Raw genomic sequence first — 22,041 nt, 5'->3', positions numbered from 1 at the left:
TCACTATCACCCAAAATGGATTAAGAGTAAGTTTACTATCTACATGAAGAGAAACAGAAATGGGGTAGCCTAAAAAAGTGAAATGAGTGAGAGCTAGAGTTCACAGATAAGCCAAATGGTCTCCTTCTGAGATGTGGATTTCAGGCAAGTGTGGTCAACATCCTTCAGATAACTAACTATATACTACATCATTTTGAACAGATCACTGACTTTGTATTAAAGTTTCTGGAATCCACAACTCAACTTTACTTTGGACATCTAATCACCACTTCCTAAATCAGTTTCATTAACGTCAGCTTTGTTGCATACTCACTTCTGGATTAAAAGATCTGGCTTCAGTTTAGCCCTGACTTGAGCATATAATGCAGGTTGACACTTCAGTGAAAAATTGAAGGAATGCTACATTGTTTTACATGGTATATTTTGTTTAGATTCTAAATTAGAGGTAACCTCTGCTAGCTTAAATACCATGTTAAAGATAACATACTGCTAATGAAGTAGATTCCCTAGTGTTATCAATGTTTATTTGCCAATAAACACCATAAGGGAAAAGCTTAATCCATTATTTACCAATTTTGTGTTTGTGTGGGATCTTGCAATACATAAAACTACTGCATTAGCCACTTATCAGTCATATTGAAAATTAGGCTACGCCATTCTGACGAAGGAAACAAAAACTTAGACTTATGTCGCATTAGTTTGAAATATTGTTTTAGTACATTTGTATTTATCTATATCATCCTTACATTGTGTTCGCTCTAGGCAGTGTAGCCTACTCGAACTTTCTATTCCAAAATCAAGTCAAATAACATTCTTAAAGTCTACGCAAGGTTCACGCACAATAAAATGCCCATTTGATGATCTATCACCACCAATGCCCCAGCACGACGTTACAAAATCAACTTTAAAAACATATATACTGAAAAGAATTGCAAAGTCAGCAAGTACGTTGCCCAATGTCACTGCCTCGTTTATACAGAATGTCAACGACAAACTTCTGCTAATGATACTGGAATGCACCTTTTAACGCTGACAGTTCCAGTACTGTAAATGTCATTGAAATTAAAATCTAACAACGTGAAACAACAAATTAAAATGCTTACGCTAACACTAAATGTTGAGGTAGTTGTTGGTAAATAGGATTAAAAATAGTAGCGAAAGGCTGTGTGAGGTGTGCCGAATTGTGAAACAGGCTGGAGGGCCTGAAAGACTTCCTCCTGTTGTTCTCTGCAGTCCCGGTACCACTGTATTTACCAACAGGTTTACGTGAAACCACGAACTTTCGAAGCGCTGCTCCTTCATCGGGTATTTGAGGCCGCGATAGAAAGTGGAAAGGGCTGGAAACACCGAGGAGTTGGATTCAGTCACACTCCAATCTTCTACCAACTTGTAAGTAAAGACCAGAACCAGCTCTCAGTTCACCGAGTGTGTCGACCTCAGAGAACCTCCTGACCCGAGAACCAGAAATGAACAAACCGCCGGTGAGCCGAGTCACATGACAGCTCCGGCTTCACCCACTGGGCCGGTCCACATCTACACGGTCACGGGGAGGGGTGTCTGTTCCTTGCCTTCTCACCATTGACAACCCAACCTCCACACACAAACACCCCCTCTCCCAAAGTATGGTATAGTCCGACAACGCACTGGGACAGCGGCCGGGTTGTTGTAATCGTCTCTTAGCAACAGAGAACATGGCGGAAGGAGAGGGGTAACTTCATCACTTCCCTCATCTATTCTTAATACTTCAGTGTTCACATTTGTAGAATGTCTGTTCTTCTTTATATCACTGGTACTTCACTGCTGACGAAATCGGAAACTTCAGAACCGTTAATTAATATTTTCATTAAAACATTTCCAGACCCATCAAAACGACTACTTCATTCGAAAAATAAACTGCATTTGAGGTTTGAATTTGGAAAAAAAAACGCGGGGATATATAAATGTGCTGTCCGCAATACCAGTTTTACATTCAGATACTAATCAAAAACTATCCCAAAAATACTTTACACAATAATAGGCATTGCAGTCTCTCGGAGCCCAGAAGAGGAGATTGACCTGTTGGAAAGTGGGAGGAATCGTTGTTATGTGCACTGAAGATGTGTAATTGGAGTGAAATTATCAAAGATGCAGCTATCTGTTATGGTTCTGTTCGCCGAGCTGGGAATTTGTGTTGCAGACGTTTCATCCCCTGTCTAGGTGACATCCTGAAGCTTCACAGGAGACTCCCAAGCATTGAGGACGTCACCTAGACAGGGGACGAAACGTCTGCAACTGCATTTGAGGTTTTAATTTGGAAAAAAAACGCGGGGATATATAAATGGAGTGGAGTGTGAATAAATAAATTGGAGTGTGACTGCAATTCCCAGCTCGACGAACAGAACCACAACAACGAGCACCCGAGCTACAAATCTTCTCACAAACTTTGTGCAGCTATCTGCAAACTGATGCCGAAAGGGATGAATGATGAATGAAGGAAGAGGCTAATATGGAAAAGGAGTACAATGGCTGAGCAACCAGCCCCATAAAAGTAAAAAGGTGAATCTTCAATCACTGTACGCTTAGAATTATTTGCAAAGGGGCATATTTAGACTGCAATGGGAAAAGGCGAAGTAACTCCAAAAGAAAGAATAAGGGCTGTCTGGGATTTCCCCATGCTGAAGGCAATGAAATTCTGCTAGTGCAAATGAATTTTTTTGCCTTTGACAAACCTTTGTAAAGTTGATGTAGGAATTTAAGAGTGCCTATGACAGCTGTACTAACAGCTTTAACAGCACCATATGACCATTCAAACTGGTTGAGATGCCATGGCAGGCTGATCAGACGGAAATCAAATAGCCGGTTACTTTTCAGTTGTATTTCAGAGAGTTTGTACCAAAGGAAAAAACACACACACACACAGTATCCCACAATATCCCACAATTCTGCAGAATTTTGCAATAAGTTGTCTTATGATCCTGCTCCATAGCTACCTGATGAAGGAGCAGCACTCTGAAAGGTCAATTCTACAATTTTTTTAATTAAAAATAGACCACAACCTTTCAGTCTTCCTGGAACACTTCCATAGTAAAAAAAAAAGACTTTCAGTGCAGTTGCATAAAATGCATAATTTTTAATTGTTGTAATCTGACCATCTCTCAATTAAACAAGTCTCTTGCATTAATCAACTCTTATGAAGCTAGGTGAGAGTTTCTGCTTTTCTATTAAAAATTTGCAATTTCCACGTAAAGGGCAATTTGGAAAACACAATGCTGTTTCAATATAAAATACTGATTAGTTCAAATGACATTTTGAGGACTAAGAAAAGTAACTTTATTCTTCATTTCCTGGTTACCCGCAATCTACCATGGACCCCCTTTCTGCGACTATGAATTCTGTAAGGAATAAAGTTTGTACCATAAACAGAGAGGTCCCAAAAACTACAGCAATGCTTCCGAGCTCCTCTGTGACAGAGTACAATGTTCTTCAATTTCCTTTGAAGCTTTGTTTAATGCCATGAATGCCACAAAGGGGGAGATATCTCAAGTATAGATTCCTTTCTCCCATTTGAACCCCCCCAAATTAAGTTACAAGTTGCAATTGGTACCATGTCCAAGCACAATAAATCTTTGTTTCCTTAATTCAAGTTCAAATGACGGGCAGTAATTTTTGTCCAACTATGAAACACAATCCATAAATATTCCTTTTAACGATTGTCAGTAGTATCATTGGTTTATGATTATTGTCTGTTCTGTTCTGGTAGGTTTCTTGATAGGTGCAGGTTCTGCTTCACTTCAGACCCAAGCAATTGTGAACTGTTCTTTTAATAGAATAGACAGATTCTGCAAATTTAATACCTGAAAAGGAAAAAGGAAAATCAAATATAGGAAATGCACATAACTATCAAATACATTTATCTATATTTGCTTGAGTATATTAAATACTTTACATTATGAACTTGAAAAACTTCCTTCAGTTAAAACAAATCAAATTTGAAATTATGATTTGTCTATCAACTGTCTTAAAATGCTATCTAGACAGAGCCTATGCTCTTACCTTTGTGTCTGTTCTGTAAGAGAAGTCAGACATCCAGAATCCATTAACAGAAACTTTCTGTGGGGCTGACGGAACTCCAAACACCATGACACTATCCAATTTAAGGCCGTCTATCTGGCTATTCAAATGGATTATTTCACTGAACAGCACATTCTAAGTGTGTGTGGAAATGGAAGAGGGCGTGGAAAGAAAACAACAATTAATAAACTGCCACACAAGGTCAGTATACTTCAATCTCACACTGAGTGTATTACAATCTAGAAGTATGTAGACAAAAACACCGATTTTGGACAATTTTGAATCTTCATCTGAAGTTTACTTTTGTAACCTTCATTAAAAAGTCCCAAATTAGTTTAAATACATTGATCAAAAAGGAAATTTGCTGAATTCTGTTTAATAACAAGTTAGGATCAAGAAAATGTATGAAATGTATAATGTTGCTTTTGTCGTTTTGTATTTATTTAAATCTAGTTTCCTCTTTAGGATTTCCTAAAGAATTACTCCGGTTGAGGAACTTAATTGCAAATCATGTAGGTTTTTTTGCTATTGTTAATATTCTTCTATAATTATGAGGTGCAGCATTATATCAGTACTATTTGCCACATTATAGGTGGGTTACACTGAGATAACTAACTACCTTCGTTATGCATTTAGAGTTTCACGTATAAAGAACGAATCAGAAATTCTTTGACTCTGACAAATTATTAGAAAGTCAGACTGTCATTTTGTTGTCATAGCTAGAGTGCAGATGTGTTTCAAGGCAGGATTCGAAACAATCAATATTCTAAGTATTTAAAAATCAGCCACACTTACATTTTTTGCCAGAAAGATAATTTCTGTATAATCACCATTTTCATAACTCAGCAGACTATCACCATCATCCCAGAAGAGTTCTCCTCTAGCAATTCCTTGATCAGAAAGTGCCACAATCAGACTAAATGGGTTCCTACGAGAGGCAGCAGTTGTAGTGTCGGGTTCCTTGATTGAAAGTAAATTAAAATATCATCACTTGGGTAACCATAATTATCAAAACAAAGGAAATACATCAGTATTAGTTTTTGCTTATGAAAGTACTTTATACTGCACATTTACTGACAAGAATGAAGTAGTAATGAAGCAGCTGTCAGAACCATGGAACACCAGGGTCATGGATAGTAATGCAAACTAAAACATGGTCTGTTACATTATCACAGAGTTAGAGAGGCATGTTTGACAGCAGCATTTGATGAACAATTGAGTCTAAAATGAGGGTGCTGCTCAGTTGGAATCATAATATGCGACATACAATTATATTCAATTCAGTGTTTTGGTGGCTGCCAAATTCTGGATCAGAAGAACTAAATTCCACACCTATAGTGTGAAAGCAGACCATTTAGCCCATCAAGTCAACACTGATCCTCCAAAGAGCATCCCATCAGATCAAACCCTCCTATCTCTGTAACGCTGCATTTCCCAAAGCTGATCCACCTAACTTGCACATCTTTGGACTGTTTGATTCTTTTGCAACTTGTCATAAGTGTGTTGTCTAATACCGTATCAAATGCCTTTTGGAAGTTAGTGTACACCACATCAACAGCCTTTCATTCATCAATCCTCTTCAAAAAACTCCAGCAAGTTAGACATGACTTTTGCTTTAGCAAATCCTCGCTGTACCTTCCAAAACAATTCATGGGAATAATAATAATTACCTAAATATTGTTTCTGGAATTTTCCCAGCAAAGATAAACTGACTTATCTGTATATTGCTGGGAAAATTGTTACAACGTTTTTTGAAAAGGGAATAAATGTTTTTAATTCTCCAACACTACTCCTGAATCCATGGAAGGTCAAAAAATAATTGGTCAGCGACACTGCAATTTCCAATCAATGTACATGGATGCATCTCATCTGGCCCTTATTAACTTAGGTATTAGATAAACTATTAGTACTCTAATTAATTTGAAACCCTTCTGGTGACTGAGTTTCTTCCTGTCACGATGGCCTTGGTAGTATTTGTTTTTTAGCCAATGACAAATGACAGGTACTCATTTAACACCTCAGCCATTCCCTCCAACTCTATTTTGATTTAGTCCCTTCCGTCCCCTTCACTGTTTTGATCAGACAGCACTGCCCTTTGATGTGAAGGGCAGTGTTTGTCACTGGCCACCCGGGTGTTTTTCTATCTTCCTGGTGGTGGAATTTGAATAAAGATTGGTGCATTTTGTGTCTTTCACTGTGTCTCACACCTGCACACACACACCATGGGTGCTGGGGAAAAAAAATAATAAGCACTATCGCACTTAGGTGGTAGTGTGGGGGTTAATAAAAAAATAAACAGGACTGGTTCACACAAAAAAAAACACCTCAGCCATCTCTCATGTACATGTGTAAATCCCATTTTTGGTATTGAAACAGCCCTACTCTTCCATTTACCATGCTTTTACTATTGCTGTGATTATGGATGATTTTTGATTGCCTTTCATATTAACTGCTCGTCTTCTCTCATAAACCCTCTTTGCATCTTTATCTCCATTTTGGCCCCCAAGTGGTCATTGTTTCCTGACTACCTATTCACTGTTAAGAAGGTACCAATAAGAGATATTTAGATTTCATTTTATATTACCTACCAATCTAGTTTTTGTATTGTACAGGGTAGCACATTTTTAAGTGGTACCCAATAGAACTGTATAATAAAACAGTTCCTGCCTGACAAAGCCAAAGGAAAAGCTGAAATACTATAGCAATGTGCATTCCTAGCTGAAATAACTTGCAAACTACAAAGAAAACTTCAGTGAAGAAAGCAACTTGCTTGCAGAGAAATCTGTAAAAAAAGTTACAGAACAGGTGAAGTACAATATTGTACCAGTACAAGTACAATAGAAAGATCTTTTAAACAAAAAATTACTTGTACAATTAAAAGTGGGGCTTTGGGTAGTGTTGTAGAACAGAGACCAAGGAGTTCAGGTATGTAGATAGGATGGTTAAGGCAGCATTTAGCACGCTTGCCTTCATTGCTCATTTGAGTTTAGGAATTGGGGCTTTATATTGAGGTTATCGATGGCATTGATGAGGCCTCTTTGGGAGTCCTGTATCCAGTTCTGCTCACCCTGTTATAGAAAAGATATTAACCTGGAGAGTTCAGAAAAGATTTACCAGGATATTGCTGAAGATGGAAGGTTTGAATTATAAAGGAGGGGTTGGGACTTTTTTCATTGGAGTGTATGAGGTTGAGGGGTGATATTATAGCGGTTCATAAATCATGAGGGGTATAGATAAGGTAAATGGCAGGTTTCTTTTCTCTAGGATAGGGGATTTCAAAACAAGGGGACATATCTTTAGGGTGAGAGGAGAAAGATTTAAACATAAATATGGAACCCATTCGTTTTTCAAACAGAGTGGTGTGTGTGTGGAATGAACTTCCAGAGGAAGAGATGAATGTGTGTACAGTCACAACGTTTAAAAGATATTTGGATAAGTACATAAATAGGAAATGTTTGGAGGGATATGGGCCAAGCACAGGCGTGGGACTAGTTTAATTTGGGATTGTGGCTGGCACTGACTGATCGGAACGAAGGTCGGACGGTTTCCGTGCTGTATGACTCCATAACCTGTATTGGAGGAAATACAATCAGGAAAGAAATTTAAGCTTAAAAACAAAACCTTAGCATCTGAGGAGAGAACTATTTTAAAAAAATTTGAAACGAATTGCAGATCACAAACAATGGAACCAACTTTTGCTGCAGCAGCAGGAGGAGCAGTGAGATGGAGGACCAGGGGCTGTCGGGAAGGTAAATCAATCCTTTAATAACTGATCTCGTGCATAGGTGGACTGCACGCTGAGTGGGAGCGGACATAAGACTGCTGAGTAAGTGAGGTAATATATTTGGGCAGTTGCTTTACCTGAAGCACTACTTAGGTAGTGTCTCCCACTCATCCTCCTCCTCTAACCAAAAACAAAGGGTTCTGTGTGCTGATTCACTGAGTTTACTAGTCTTTCAATAGTCTCTTTGGGAATTCAGAACAGTGAGAATGGATGTTAAGGCAGTTGCATGCTCCTCCTGTAGGATGTTGGAGGTAAGGGTCGCCACTAGTGATTCCACTGACTTCATACGTAGGAAGTGCACCCAACTCCAGCTCCTCGGAAACCACATTAAGGATCTGGAGCCTGAGTTGGATGAACTTCGGATCATTCGGCAGGCGGAGTTACAGGAAAGTAATCTCACCTCGGGTACAGGAAAAAAGGTAGATGAGTTACAGTCAGGGGACGGAAAGAGATTAGGCAGACAATGCAGGGATTCTCCTGTGGCTGTTCCCCTCAATAATAAATATACCATTTTGGATTCTGTTGGGGGTGGTGGGGGAACCTACCAGGGAAAGCCATAGTGGTCAGGTCTCTGACATTGAGTCTGGCTCTGTGGCTCAGAAGGGAAGGCAGTAGAACAGAAAAGCACTAGTGGTAGGAGACTCAATAGTTAAGGAATGGAAAGCAAATTCTGTGGTCGTGAATGGGACTCCGAGAAAGTTTGTTGCATCCTGGGTGCCAAGGTTCAGGATGTCTCTGATTGAGGGGGAGAATGAGCAGCCAGAAGTCGTAGTGCACATTAGCCAATGACATAACTAGGAAAAGGGATGAGGACCTAAAAAATGATCTCAGAGTTAGGTTGGAAGCTAAAAAGCAGGATGGGCTGAGTAGTAATCTCAGGATTACTAACAGTGCCACGTGCAAGTGAGGTGAGGAACAGGAAGAGAGAGTGCAGTTAAACAAATGGCTACAAGGCTGGTGCAGGAGGGAGGACTTCAGATACATATATCATTGGAGTACCTTCTGGGGAAGGTGGGACCTGTACGTGAAGGACGGGTTGCATTTAAACTGGAGAGACACCAATGTCCTGGATGGGAGATTTGCCAGAGCACTTTGGGAGGGTTTAAACTACTTTGTCAGGGGGATGGGAACTAGAACTACAGATCAGAGGAGAGGATAGTTGTTGAATGGGCATAAATAGAATGCAGAGAGTCTGTCAGGAAAGATACACAGTTGATAGGGCAAAGGGATGGGTTCAAGTGTGTCTGTTTCAATGCAAGGAGTGTCAGGAATAAGAGGAACTTCGAACATGGAGCATAACTTGGAACTACAATGTTGTGGCCATAACTGAGACAGGGGCAGGAATGGTTGCTGGATGATCCAGGGTTTAGATCTTTTAAAAAGAACAAGGAGCGGGGTAAGGGGGTTGTAGCATTGTTAATTAAAGAGTGCATCACAGCTGCAAAAAAAAAGAGGAGATTGTTGAGAAGGGTTTGTCTACTGAGTCAGTATGGGTGGAAGTCTGTAACAGGAAAAGGAAGGATCAGTCACTTTATTGGATGTTTTCTGTAGACCCCCCCAAAATAGCAGAAGAGTGATTGAAGAACAGATTAGACAGCAGATCTTGCAAAGGTGCAGATGTGACAGAGTTGTTGTTATGGGTGACTTCAACTGCCCCGATATTGATTGGAACGTCCTTAATGCAGATGGTCTGGATGGAGCCAATTTTATCAGGTGTATCCAGGAAGGATTCATGACTCAATATGTAGATGGGTCAACTAGCGGGTAGGCCATATTGGCTTTGGTGCTCGGCAACAAGCCAGACCAGGTGTCAGATCACTTGGTGAGACAGCATTTCGGTGACAGTGACCACAACTGCCTCACCTTTACCATAGCCATGGACAGGGATAGGAACAGACAGTATGGGAAGGAATTTAATTAATGGAGGGAAAATTATACTGCTATTAGACAGGAGTTGTGGAATATAAATTGGGAACAATTGTTCTACAGGAAATGCACAACAGAAATGTGGATGCTGTTCAAGGAGCACTTGTTGCGAGTGTTGGATAACTTTGTTCCACTGAGACAGGCAAGGAATGGTAAGGTGATGGAGCCTTGGATGATAAGAGAAAAAGAGCTCTCGTCAAGAGCAAGAAGGAAGCTTACTTAAGATTGAGGAAGCAAGGATCTGGCACAAAGTTATCCCCTACCTCTTGAGACTCCAGGCACAAGTTCCCTCCACTATCACCCATCGGCCCTACCCTCTCTTATCATTCTGTTATTCCTCATGTAAATGTAGAACACTCTTGGGTTTTCCCTAATCCTTCCCAATCAAGGTCTTTTTTTTGTCCCCTCCGAGCTCTTCTCAGTCCATTTGAGTTCTTTCCTAGCTACCCTGTTTACATCCTCACACTCCATGGGAGTAGTACTGGATGATCGGAGAGAGGCGAATGTTGTTCCTCTGTTCAAGAAAGGGAATAGTGAAATCCCTGGGAATTACAGACCAGTCAGTCTTCGGTTTGTGGTAAGCAAGGTACTGGAAATAATTCTGAGAGATGGGATTTATGACAACTTGGAGAAACATAGTTTGATTAAAGATAGTCAGCATGGCTTTATGAGGAGCTGGTCATGCTTCACAAGCCTTATGAGTGCTTTGAGGATATGATGAGGCAAGTTGATGAAGGTTGATATATATAGATTTACAGGCTGGGGCTGTTTTCCCTGGAGCTGAGGGGTGACCTTATAGAGGTTTACAAAATTATGAGGGGCATAGATAGGATAATTAGAAAAGTCTTTTCCCTGGGGTCGGGGAGTCCAGAACTAGAGGGCATAGGTTTAGGGTGAGAGGGGAAAGATATAAGAGAGACCCAAGGGGCAACCTTTTCACGCAGAGGGTGGTACATGTATGGAATGAGCTGCCAGAGGATGTGGTGGAGGCTGGTACAATTGCAACATTTAAGAGGCATCTGGATGGGTATATGAATAGGAAGGGTTTGGAGGGATACAGGCCGTGTGCTGGCAGGTGGGACTAGATCGGGTTGGGATATCTGGTCGGCATGGAGGGGTTGGACCGAAGGGTCTGTTTCCATGCTGTACATCTCTATGACTCTGACTCCTGTAGGGCTTTCGATAAGATTCCCCACTGTAGGCTCATTCAGAAAGTTAGGAGGTATGGGATACAAGGAAATTTGGCTGTCTTGATACAGAATTGGCTGATTAAAAGAAGACAGCGAGTGGTAGTGGTTGGAAAGTATTCCGCCTGAAGGTCGGTGACCAGTGCTGTCCCACAGGGATCTGTCCTTGGGCCTCTGCTCTTTGTAGTTTTTATAAAATGTCATGAAGTGGAAGGTGAGTTAGTAAGCTTGCCGATGACACAAAGATCGGTGGTATTGTAGATAGTGTTGAGAGCTGTTGTAGGCTACCACAAGACATTGACAAGATGCAGAGCTGAGCTGAGCAGTGGCAGATGGTGTTCAACCTGGACAAATGTGAAATGAGTCATTTTGGAAGGTCAAATTTGAATGCTGAATACTGGGTTAAAGACAGGATTCTTGGTGGTGTGGAGGAACAGCAGGATCTTGGGGGCCATGTACATAGATCCCTCAAAGTTTCCATCAGGGTTGATGGGTTGTTAACGCATCGTAAGGTGTTTTGGCTTTCATTGGGGGGGGGGGGGGGGGGGGGAGGAGGGAGAGAGTGAGTTAGTTTCAGAGCCATGAGGTTTTTCTGCGGCTCTATACAACCCTGGTTAGTGTACTTGTGGAATATTGTGTTCAGTTCTGGTCACCTCATTATGGGAAGGATATAGATGCTTTAGAGGGGGTGTAGAAGAGATCGACCAGGATGCTGCCTGGAGGGCTTGTCTTACAAAGAGATGTTGAGTGAGCTGGGGCTTTTCACACTGGAGAGAAGGAAGAGAGGTGACTTGACAGAGGTGTACAAGATTAGGGGAGAGGCATAGATAGAGTTGGTAGCCGGAGACTTTTCCCCAGGTCAGAAATTGCTGTTATGAGGGATCAAACTTTTAAAGGTGAGTGGAGGAAGGTATAGGGGAGATGCAAGATAGGTTCTTTACACAGTGTTGGGTGCGTGGAATGCACTGCCAGCAGTGGTAGTTGAGTCAGAGACATGAGGAATATTTAAGCAACTGCTGAACAAGCACATGGACAGCAGTAAATGGAGGATTGTGTAAGTTAGGTTGATCTTTGATTAAGATAACCATGGGCCGAAGGGCTTGTACTATGCTGTACTGTTCTGTTTCTATATTCTAACTCGAGCCGTTCAATCGCAGGCCTCATTAACAATGCAATTTAATCAGTGAGGCGAGACATGACCAGGAAATAAGACATGTTAAAAAAAAAAGGCACTTCAAATGAAGCAAGAGGACAAAAAAAGGTTAAAAAGGGGAGCTTTTGAAAAAGGATTCCCTCTTCTGTTACACCAAAATTAAATATCAGCAGGCAAGAAACCTGGGAATGGAAATCAGGTTGATTGTTTAAGAAGCATCTGAGCTCTTATCACTCACTTTGTACCATTCATCTCCACTGAAGTCATATATACCCTTACCTGTGTAGGTAAAATGCATCCTCCTCGTATATGGACATTAATAGTATCCAATGGCGCCTGCAGTATTATGTACTGACCTTTGCTATGGATAACAGAACCCTAAAAAAGGTTAAAATAAGATCACAGGAAGATATATTAAAATAAAGGTAAATTGTACATGTACAACCAAATACTACACTTAACTAAATAATTAGTTTGATTTTAGCTGAATCAATGTGATTCACAGATTTGAATAAAGTAGATATTTTGTATGGGGTTTCCCAACCTAGCCTTCAGGTAGTAAGTGCTGAGCACATAAACTAAACTAACAAAAAAAATGTGCAAGGCAATTGTACAAGCATTTTGGTCTAATTTGAATGCTGTGTCAGATCAGAGAATGGCACAAATGTAGATTGCAGTAAGCCCATGGAGTTAGTACTATATACAATCCAAAATGGCATTGGATGCATCATAGTCAAGAATGCAACATAACATAACACTTACATCATACAGCTTGTACCATGTTGTTGGAGGAAAGTAGCCGGACACTTCCAATGCTTTAGGTTCCAATACTGGAGTGATGAGGAGTGTCTCACCCCACATGAACTGACGATCAATGCTTGGAGTGTTTGGATCTTGAGGGAATCTAAAGCAAAGGATAGCATATTGGTATATGAATTAACTCCAACACAAGAGATCTGACAAAACTACTTGGATTATTTTTCTTAAAGATGTCCTAAAGGAGACATTATAATTGCTCCTGACAAGAAACCACCCAATGATAACAACAGTGAAGGACATCCTTATAAACATTTGAGAAATCGCTGGTAAATGGGGTCTCAAAAATTTCAGTATTTCACTGGTGAAATATCAAACAAATTTAACTGCTCTGAGGTGAATTTGAACAACTGGTCCTCTTTAAATAAGAAACTGTCTACAAACATAAGCCCACAGTTACTCCAAGCATCTGGCTCAGATCACAATTAGATTCAAGATCATTTTGTCCTTTTGACATCTCACTTGGTATATGCAAGTTGCATGTAGACTATATTGAATTATAATTTAAAATACAAGGTGCTTAAAATTGTATACACTTTCAGGGTCCAGCAAAAATAATTACTGTTTGCAACTGGGTCAATGATCATAGGAACATTCAGCACTTACAGCCTGCCATTCAACTTGATTAAGGTTAATTCACAGATCAACTCATTTTACATGTCTTTATTTCAAATTATTTAATACATTTAGCCAACAAAAATATATTTATCATGCTCAAAAGTTTCCTTGACCTCAGTTATCAGTCTTTTTGGGGAAGTTCCACATTCCTCCTATTCATTCCATGGAAAATGTGTTAACAGATTTCATTCCTAGAAAGTCTAATTTTAAAATAGGTCTTAAATAGTCTCAAATCCTACACTGAAAAAAAAGTTTCCTTTTATCGAATTGATCAAAACTCTTATTATAAAACCGCTCTGTTAGACCATCCTTAAACTATTTCAATGAAAGGAAGTACAAGCCAAGTTTCTGTAGTTTCTCCTTAACACTTCAGACCTGTTATTGTTCTGACAAATCCACACTGTACCCCTTCCAAAATCAATCTTTTTCCTGTGGTTCGCTCCCCAATAGAAAACTTAATACTTCAAATCATGTTTGACCAATGCTTTGTGCAGCAACAGCATGATTTAATGCTATTTGTAATTCTGTCCCCTTAGGGGAAAAAAGGCCAACAAACAAAAAAAAAGTTAGCTTTTGCAATAGTTTAAGTGAGCTACATGCATATCCAAATTCCTTTGTGGTTTCTTGTTGCTTACCATCAATATTTATCAATTCATTATTTACAAATCCAAAGCAAGTAAGTTAATGCTTTCACAATGGAACTGTGTGTCGTGCACTTTCCTTTTCTCGCTTATCACACTACTTACTGTTTCCTTATAATTTACCATCATCTACAGACTTGCATTTAAATGTCTATTCCTCTAAGCCAGATAACATTGCTGGTAAAGGACTGAAGCTTCAACAATATCACTCAACACATCCTGAAACCTAATCCATATGCCCACCTTTACTCAATATCCTGAGTACCGTTTCATGAAAATTCATCAACATCTCAATTTAAAATGAATATTTCTTGCATAAATTGCATTTTGAAGAGGTTTTCCAAAGTTCATTCACGTAATGTGTTCAGTGGTTAGGCCAACATTTATTGTCCCCATATAACTGCCATTGAAGGTATCGTTCGCTGCGGTCCATGTGGTGTAGGTACACCCATAATGTTATTAGGAAGTTCCAAGATTTTGCCACAGTGTCAGCAAAGGTGATATAGTGCAAAGAGTCAGGGTGGTGTGTGCCATGGAGAGGAATTTGCAGATGGTTATTTCCTTGTTGCTGCCCTTTTCCTTACTATTAGTGATAGAGGTCACAGGTTTGGAAGAAACTGTGTGGGGAGTCTTGTAGACAATAGATACTACTGGTATTGTGAATGTGGTTGAGGTAGTGAATGCTCAAACCATTGGATAGGGTGCTCATTCAAGTAGTGTAGTGTTATTGATGGTGTTGAACTTCTTGGAATGTTGTCAGAGGACTACAGCAGAGATGTGCTGGGATTGAAATGACCAATCTCCCATACTACAACCACTTTGTGCTTGGTATGACTGTAACCAGGAGAGATTTCCCTTTGATTCCCATTGACCCCAGTTTTGCTGTGGTTTCTTGATGCTAATCTCATTCAAATGCTGCCTTTATGGCAAGGGAAGTCACCTGCTCTTCCCTTCAAGTTCAGCTTTTCTATCCCATGCTTCAGTGTAACCAGGATCTGAGTGGGCCTGAAAATTCAAACTAAGTAGATTATTGTTGAGTAAATGTTGCTTGAGAAACTTCTTCACCCAGAAAGTGGTGGCTGCGTGGAATGCTCTGCCCCAGAGGGCAGTGGAGGCCCAGTCTCTGGATTCATTTAAGAGTTAGATAGAGCTCTCAAGGATAGTAGAATCAGGGGTTATGGACATAAGGCAGGAACAGGACACTGATTAAGGATGATCAGGCATGATCATATTGAATGGTGGTGCAGGCTCGAAGGGCAGAATGGCCTACTCCTGCACCTATTGTCTAGATAATCTTTTGCTGATTGAGTGTAGACTTAAGGGGTACTAACTGTCAGGTTGGATTTATTCTGCTTTTTGCCAAGTAGATGCCAGTGGTGCAGCTGTACTAGAACAGCTTGGCTAGGACCATGACAAGTTCTAGAGCACATGCCTTCAGGCTTCATGGCTTTAGTGGGCGGCACGGTGGCACAGTGGTTAGCACTGCTGCCTCACAGCGCCAGAGACCCAGGTTCAATTCCCGCCTCAGGCGGCTGACTGTGTGGAGTTTGCACATTCTCCCAGTGTCTGCGTGGGTTTCCACCGTACTCTGGTTTCCTCCCACAATCCAAAAATGTGCAGGTTAGGTGAATTGGCCACACTAAATTGCCTCTAGTGTTAGGTGCAGGGGTAAATGTAGGGGAATTGGTCGGGGTGGGTGCACTTCAGCGGGTCGGTGTGGACTTGTTGGGCCGAAGGGCCTGTTTCCACACTGTAAAAAATCTAATTTTAAAAAGTATTATTCCTGGAATGTTGTCAAGGCCCCACTGCCTTCCTAGTATCTGGTGCCTTCAGTTTTTGATAAGACATGGGGTGAAGCAATTTGATTAAAGATTGGCATTTTTGGTGCTGAGGACCGCGGGAGCTGATTGTGGTGGTTAACAGCCAATCTAGTTATTCTCGGCATACAAAGTACACACAGTTATGCATTAACATAATTTTTTGAATACCTTTCTTTCAGCACATCTGGCTTAACATGCTTTCAAATACTTCAACATTTTATCCTTTGTACTGATGTGCTTGACTCCTCTATCAAAAGGGATGGGAATATTTGAGAAGCTTCCTCTTCCAGTGAGTGGTTCACTTGTCACCAACCTTTCTGACTAGATGTGGTAGGGCTACAGAGCCTCGATTTGATCCAGTGGTGTGGGATCATTTAGTTCTGTCTCATCCCTCCTTGCACTGCTTGACTTGCATGTTGTGTTGTAGCTTGAATAGACTGACATCTCAATTTTACATAGGTCTTTTGCTGTTTTTTGTATGCCCTCGGATACTTCATATTGAGCCAAGATTGATCCTCTAGTACAGTGATAATGATAGAATAGGGGCTACGCCTCACCATAACGTTACAGATTGTGGTTGAATAAGTTCTACGTGCTTTTGTTTCACACGTATTTCCCACTCTTGAATGGTCTGCTTCCAAAATGCAGACAATACCTCTTTGCCCAAGATTCTCTAGACAGTTAGTTACTCTTTACTTGTTCCTCCATTATCTTAAACTTTTAATTAAAATCACTGAATGTGCCGAAAAGAAATACAATGCTAGTTTATGTAATCTTTGAGTAATTTGTATTTTGGAGTCTGGACATCATCTTGGTAAATCATTGCTCCAAATATTCCATAGCTTTCCTTAAATGCAGTATTCCGACTTGCTTACAGTACTTTTGGTGTATTCTAAGCAAATCCTTTATTCCAACTGTCTTCTACCTCCCATTCATTACTGACATGAATCATGATCACTTCTGGTTCCATGTGTTCTCGTTTTGGATTAAAATCATACTGAACTAAAATTAATCCATAGGCAAAACAAGATTTGAATTAGTGTCAATTCAGCTTTCTGTACAGCTATTAATTACCAATCTCACTAGGGAAGATTTCTTTTTTTAAAATACATAGAAATTGAAAAAGGCAACTAACTCAAATGACAATGGCCGGACAACCATTTCTCCAGCTGAATGAGCTCTGTGAAAAAGTGTGTAGAGGAAAGGCAACAACATGTATCGCAAGAAGAGAGCTTTTCGCATTGCTGATTGTGCGGACTCACTGAAGACATATGGCTCCTGAGACTGGAAAACAAAATCAAATTCATTTTACAATTGGTATTCACATCCAGAAGTAAAACGTCCATTTACATCAGAAACCGTTTTATAGAGATTGTGAAATGAATGGAACTAGTATTAGGTCTCAACCTTCGAAACTATTGAACAAATGAGCATGCAGAAGCAGATCACAGAAATGATCTACAAGATCAGATCAAGGCATCACCAGCAGCTGACTTTGGACAAATCCTCAAAAGTACCTGACAGAGTGAGGATGGCCTGGAACTAATTTTTGCTTACATTAATATTGAAGTCTTGAAGTCAATTAATGTCCAATTTCAAATATTGATCATCTCTGCCGAGATACTGCCAGATCTACTTAGGTGGGAAAAAGTGAGCCTCGTTCCCGATGAAGGACTTATGCCCGAAACGTCAATTCTTCTGCTTCTCGGATGATGCCTGACATGCTGTGCTTTTCTGGCACCACACTTTCGACTCAGATCTACTTAGTGTTTTTAGCTTTATAAGTGCTTTGCTTTCATTCTTTTGGAAGCCTTTTTTTGAACTAGCAGAGTACACTTCCTGCACTCTAATCTTAAAACCTTAGATGCTAATTTTTTTTAATATAAAAAGGGCAACATCCAAAAGATCTCAGACTGAGCTTCACGTTAGAATTTTCATTCCTTTCCCTCATGGTGTCTTTCCCATTGTATACAGTAAGCCTTTAAAGAAAGTCAATCAATCGAATGCTTTGTTTTATTGAGGCATATAATCCATGACCAGTGCAAGATTTGTTCTAATGGTGTTTGCTATGTGAATGGGTGCTCGTCTACTCCCTGTTTTCAATTGTGTCCAGTCTCCATTTCTGATCTCACAATCATTGTCTTATGCCTCCCATCTACTTCCGGAACACAGCCATGCACCAGTTTCTCAGACGAGTGTTCCTCTTTCAAATCCAGATTCAGACTGGAACTGAAGCTCCAATATTGTGGAAGGGAGGGTCCAAATGGTTCAGAAATGCTGGACTTTTAGAATTCATTCCTTAAAAAAAAATTTCCTTTCAAAGTTGCTCTTCTCCCAAACCCTCCTTCAGCTTCTTACCAAACATTGTTAAAAACTAAAAGAATGACACAGGGTAAACTTTGCTTTGGAATTAATATCCTTTTCCATTTAGAAATGGTATAGGTAACTCTGAAAGTTTTTTTCACAGGATCTATAAACTGGATAGAATTCTTATGATTAATCTTTTAATTTCACACTGCATTCGAAAAAGGTACTCTATATATACACATACACACACACACACTTCCAAAATAACTAAAATTAGTAATTCAGTAAGTCAATGTCAGTTACTTAATGGTCTCTAAAGGACTAACCGGTTGTTTCCAGTCATTGTGATTCCGCATAAAGGGGTAGAATGATCCAAGTTGCATCCAGCGCACACAGAGTTCTTCAGTGGTGGTCCAATGAAAACCACAGACATCTGCTCCAACAAGGGGAACTCCAAACATGTTAAACAGCATTATTGCTGTGAAATACACAAAATAGAGTTTTATCTGTTATTTTACAATTCAAAGCTACTAATAAATAATTATTATTCTATTGAAAGTTTTTTGTTGCATGCATACACCATACTCTCAAATTTACATTATGCTTAAACCAGAATTTATCTTTATATACAGCCAGAGAGTCATACTGTATGGAAGTTAGAAATATGAGCAAGCAGCTGGAATCAAAATAAAAACAAGAAAAAAAAAACACCATCTGACACTTCTGTAGTGCATATTCTAGTGGCTGATGTATGGTCTGATATAGAGATGGTCAGATGAAGCAGCAACTTGACCATGGATTCCACAGAAAAATCCCAGAACAACAAGGTTAGAATAAAAGTCATGATTTTTTTTTTAAAAAGTCACCTTTCAATTGGTTGACCACAAAATTTTCACTTAAGCAGCCATTTAGCCAATGACAATTTTTTTCTCTTGAATAGCTATAATATCTTTATTGCTCACAATTTTTTTAATGTTAGTGATATGTTTTGATACATCAGAAAGCATAATTAAAACTTACCGTTAAATATCAGAAAGCAAAAATTGAGGAATGACTATGAGCTACCCTCAGACAATTCAGAACTTCTCATACATTCTCAAGCAAGCATGCTGCTGAATAGTCACAGGAAAAGTGAGCAGCAGGCCATTCAAACTTGCTTTATTATTTAATGAGATTTCAGCTGATCCTCTTAACAGCACTTTCCCACAGTAACCGCATTCCTTAATGCTCTTTATGTTCACAAATCTATCAATCTCCATCTTGAAAATATTTGATACTTGAGTATTCTGAGTATCTGCGACTCCTCAGATACTGAAGCAGTCCATGCTCAAATGCAACAAGATCTGGACAATATCCAGGCTTTGGCTGACAAAGTGTCAAGTAACATTCGTGCCACACAAATGCCAGACAGACAATGACTATGATCAATAAGAGACACTAACTACCGCCCCTTGATATTCATCAGTATTACCATCACTGATTCCCCACTGTCAACATCCTTGGGGTTACCATTGACCAGAAGCTCGACTGGACTCACCACATAAACACAGTGGCTACAGGAACAGGTCAGAGACTAGGGTTACTGCAGTGAACAACTCACCTCCTGATACCCTAAAGTCTATTCATCATCTACAAGACAAGTCAGGAGTATGATGGAATACTGCCCACTTGCCTGGATGGGTGCAGCTCTTCCAACACAAGAAATTTGACACAATCTAGGACAAAACAACCTGCTTGATTGTTTTTGGTGTGGTGCCATTCAGTCGTTCCATCACAGCTTTCAGCAGCAGCAGTGTGTACTATCTACAAGATGCACTGCAGAAACTCAAAGATCCTTAGACAGCACCTTCCAAATCCACGATCACTTCCACCTAGAAGGACAAGGGCAGCAGGTATTTGGGAACACCACCACCTGCAAATTCCCTCCATGCCACTCACCACCCTAACTTGGAAATATACTGCCATTCCTTCACAGTCGTTGGGTCAAAACCCTGGAATTCCCTCCCTACCGGCATTGTGGGTCAACCCACAGCAAGTGGACTGCAGCAATTCAAGAAGGGCAAATAGGGATGGGCGATCAATGCTGACCAGCTGATGACACCCAAGTCCCACAAATGAATAAAAACAGAATTCACAGCTTCACAGATAGAGAATCATGATTCACAATGTTAAGTGAAAATGCTTTCTGAACTTCAAGTCCATGATGATACAGGCTTAATTCTGATAGTGACTACTACATCATGCCCCCCAAAGTTTAGTTTCTCCAGCTGATCTGAAGATTCAAATCCCCATATTATCTTTGCAACGCTCACCTCTAACTGTACTAATGTCTCTGCTGGCCACACACAACTTGGGTCACCTTGTAACCATATCTTTATTGTGGTGATTAGCATCAAACCCATTTATTTCTAACTGTACTATTAATTCCTCAGATGCATTGTAAAGATTTAGTCAGGTTTAAACTTTATTACTTTAATCCTCCTCCCTCCATGTCATTTTATCCAAGGTAATAAGGGTGTTATTGACTAAAATCCACACAGAGTGGTGGGCGTTTGGAACACATTACCAGCAAAGGTGGTAGAGGCAGGCACGGTAGATTCATTTAAGATGCGTCTGGACAGATGCATGAGTAGGTGGGGAGCAGAGGGATACAGATGCTTAGGAATTGACCGACAGGTTTAGACAGTACATTTGGATCGGCTCAGACTAGGAGGGCCGAAGGGCCTGTTCCTGGGCTGTAAATATTCTTTGTTCTTTGTTCTAAGATCGGTTCTCTCAAAACCTGCGTTACTATTTTTTATCCAATCACTGCTCTGCTTAGTAACCTGGAGTTTGTCTAATATCAGTTTGTGTTAATTGACTGAAAGGAAAACTTACATTTAGTGCCTTTTATGAAAGCCTGGCACCCAAAGTATTTCAGGACCAATTACTGTAAATACTTTTGACTGTCTAGTTACTCTTAAAAAAAGGAAGCATGGCAGTCAATTTATGTACAGCAAGTTCCCACAAACAACATGAAAAAACAGCAGATAAACTGTATGTAAAGTCAGTTAAGGGACAGATATTAGCCAGGGCACTGGGAATAATTCCATGCTCTTCAAAAGAGTGCCAACGGATCTTTTACGTCCATCTGAAAAGGCAGGCTGGTTTAATGTCGCATCTAAAGATTCTCACAAAACACTGGAAATACATCGAGGGAAGTTATTTGGATGGAACTGAGAAATAAGAAAGGGATGATCACCTTATTGGGATTGTATTATAGACTCCCCCAATAGTCAGAGGGAAATTGAGAAACAAACTTGTAAGGAGATCTCAGCTATCTGTAAGGTTGGGGATTTTAAATTTCCAAACATCGACTGGAACTGCCATAATGTTAAAGGTTTAGATGGAGAGGAATTTCTTAAGACAATTTTCTGATTCAGTATGTGGATGTACCTAGCTGAAAATGTGTTGCTGGAAAAGCACAGCAGGTCAGGCAGCATCCAAGGAACAGGAGAATCGATGTTTCGGGCATAAGCCCTTCTTCAGGATGTACCTACCAGAGAAGGTGCAAATCTTGACCTACTCTTGGGAAATAAGGCAGGGCAGGTGACTGAGGTGTCAGTGGGGGAGCACTTTGTGGCCAGCAACCATAATTCGATTAGTTTTTAAATAGTGATGGAAAAGGATAGACCAGATCTAAATGTTGAAGTTCTAAATTGGAGAAAGGCCAATTTTGAAGGTATTAGACAAGAACTTT

General features: G+C 40.1%; 2 protein-coding genes across 2 annotated transcripts in view; both read right to left on the bottom strand.

Annotated features, from left to right (window-relative positions):
• LOC122562181 (lysosomal alpha-glucosidase-like) overlaps positions 1 to 1,446 on the bottom strand; it is a 56,780-nt gene extending 55,334 nt beyond the window's left edge. The window contains exon 1 of the mRNA XM_043714807.2: positions 1,104 to 1,446. The gene's annotated coding sequence lies outside the window, so the exon portion shown is untranslated. The remainder of the gene's footprint in view (positions 1 to 1,103) is intronic.
• Positions 1,447 to 2,996: 1,550 nt separating this feature from the next.
• The window catches only part of LOC122562180 (lysosomal alpha-glucosidase), a 50,062-nt gene continuing 31,017 nt past the window's right edge, over positions 2,997 to 22,041 (bottom strand). The window contains exons 14-20 of the mRNA XM_043714805.2: positions 18,629 to 18,780; positions 17,131 to 17,279; positions 12,863 to 13,004; positions 12,380 to 12,478; positions 4,846 to 5,010; positions 4,033 to 4,185; positions 2,997 to 3,833 (exon numbers count right to left, since the gene is read on the bottom strand). Of these exons, the coding sequence (XP_043570740.2) occupies positions 3,771 to 3,833; positions 4,033 to 4,185; positions 4,846 to 5,010; positions 12,380 to 12,478; positions 12,863 to 13,004; positions 17,131 to 17,279; positions 18,629 to 18,780 (923 nt within the window). The 3' untranslated portion in view covers positions 2,997 to 3,770. The remainder of the gene's footprint in view (positions 3,834 to 4,032; positions 4,186 to 4,845; positions 5,011 to 12,379; positions 12,479 to 12,862; positions 13,005 to 17,130; positions 17,280 to 18,628; positions 18,781 to 22,041) is intronic.

This window comes from Chiloscyllium plagiosum, unplaced genomic scaffold, assembly GCF_037043375.1.
Source record: "Chiloscyllium plagiosum isolate Xiang-an unplaced genomic scaffold, Cpla_swu_hap1 HiC_scaffold_25, whole genome shotgun sequence".
Classification (NCBI taxonomy): Eukaryota; Metazoa; Chordata; class Chondrichthyes; order Orectolobiformes; family Hemiscylliidae; genus Chiloscyllium; species Chiloscyllium plagiosum.
The sequence above is the reverse complement of the archived record's forward strand: the minus strand, read 5'-3'. Positions and strand labels throughout refer to the sequence as shown.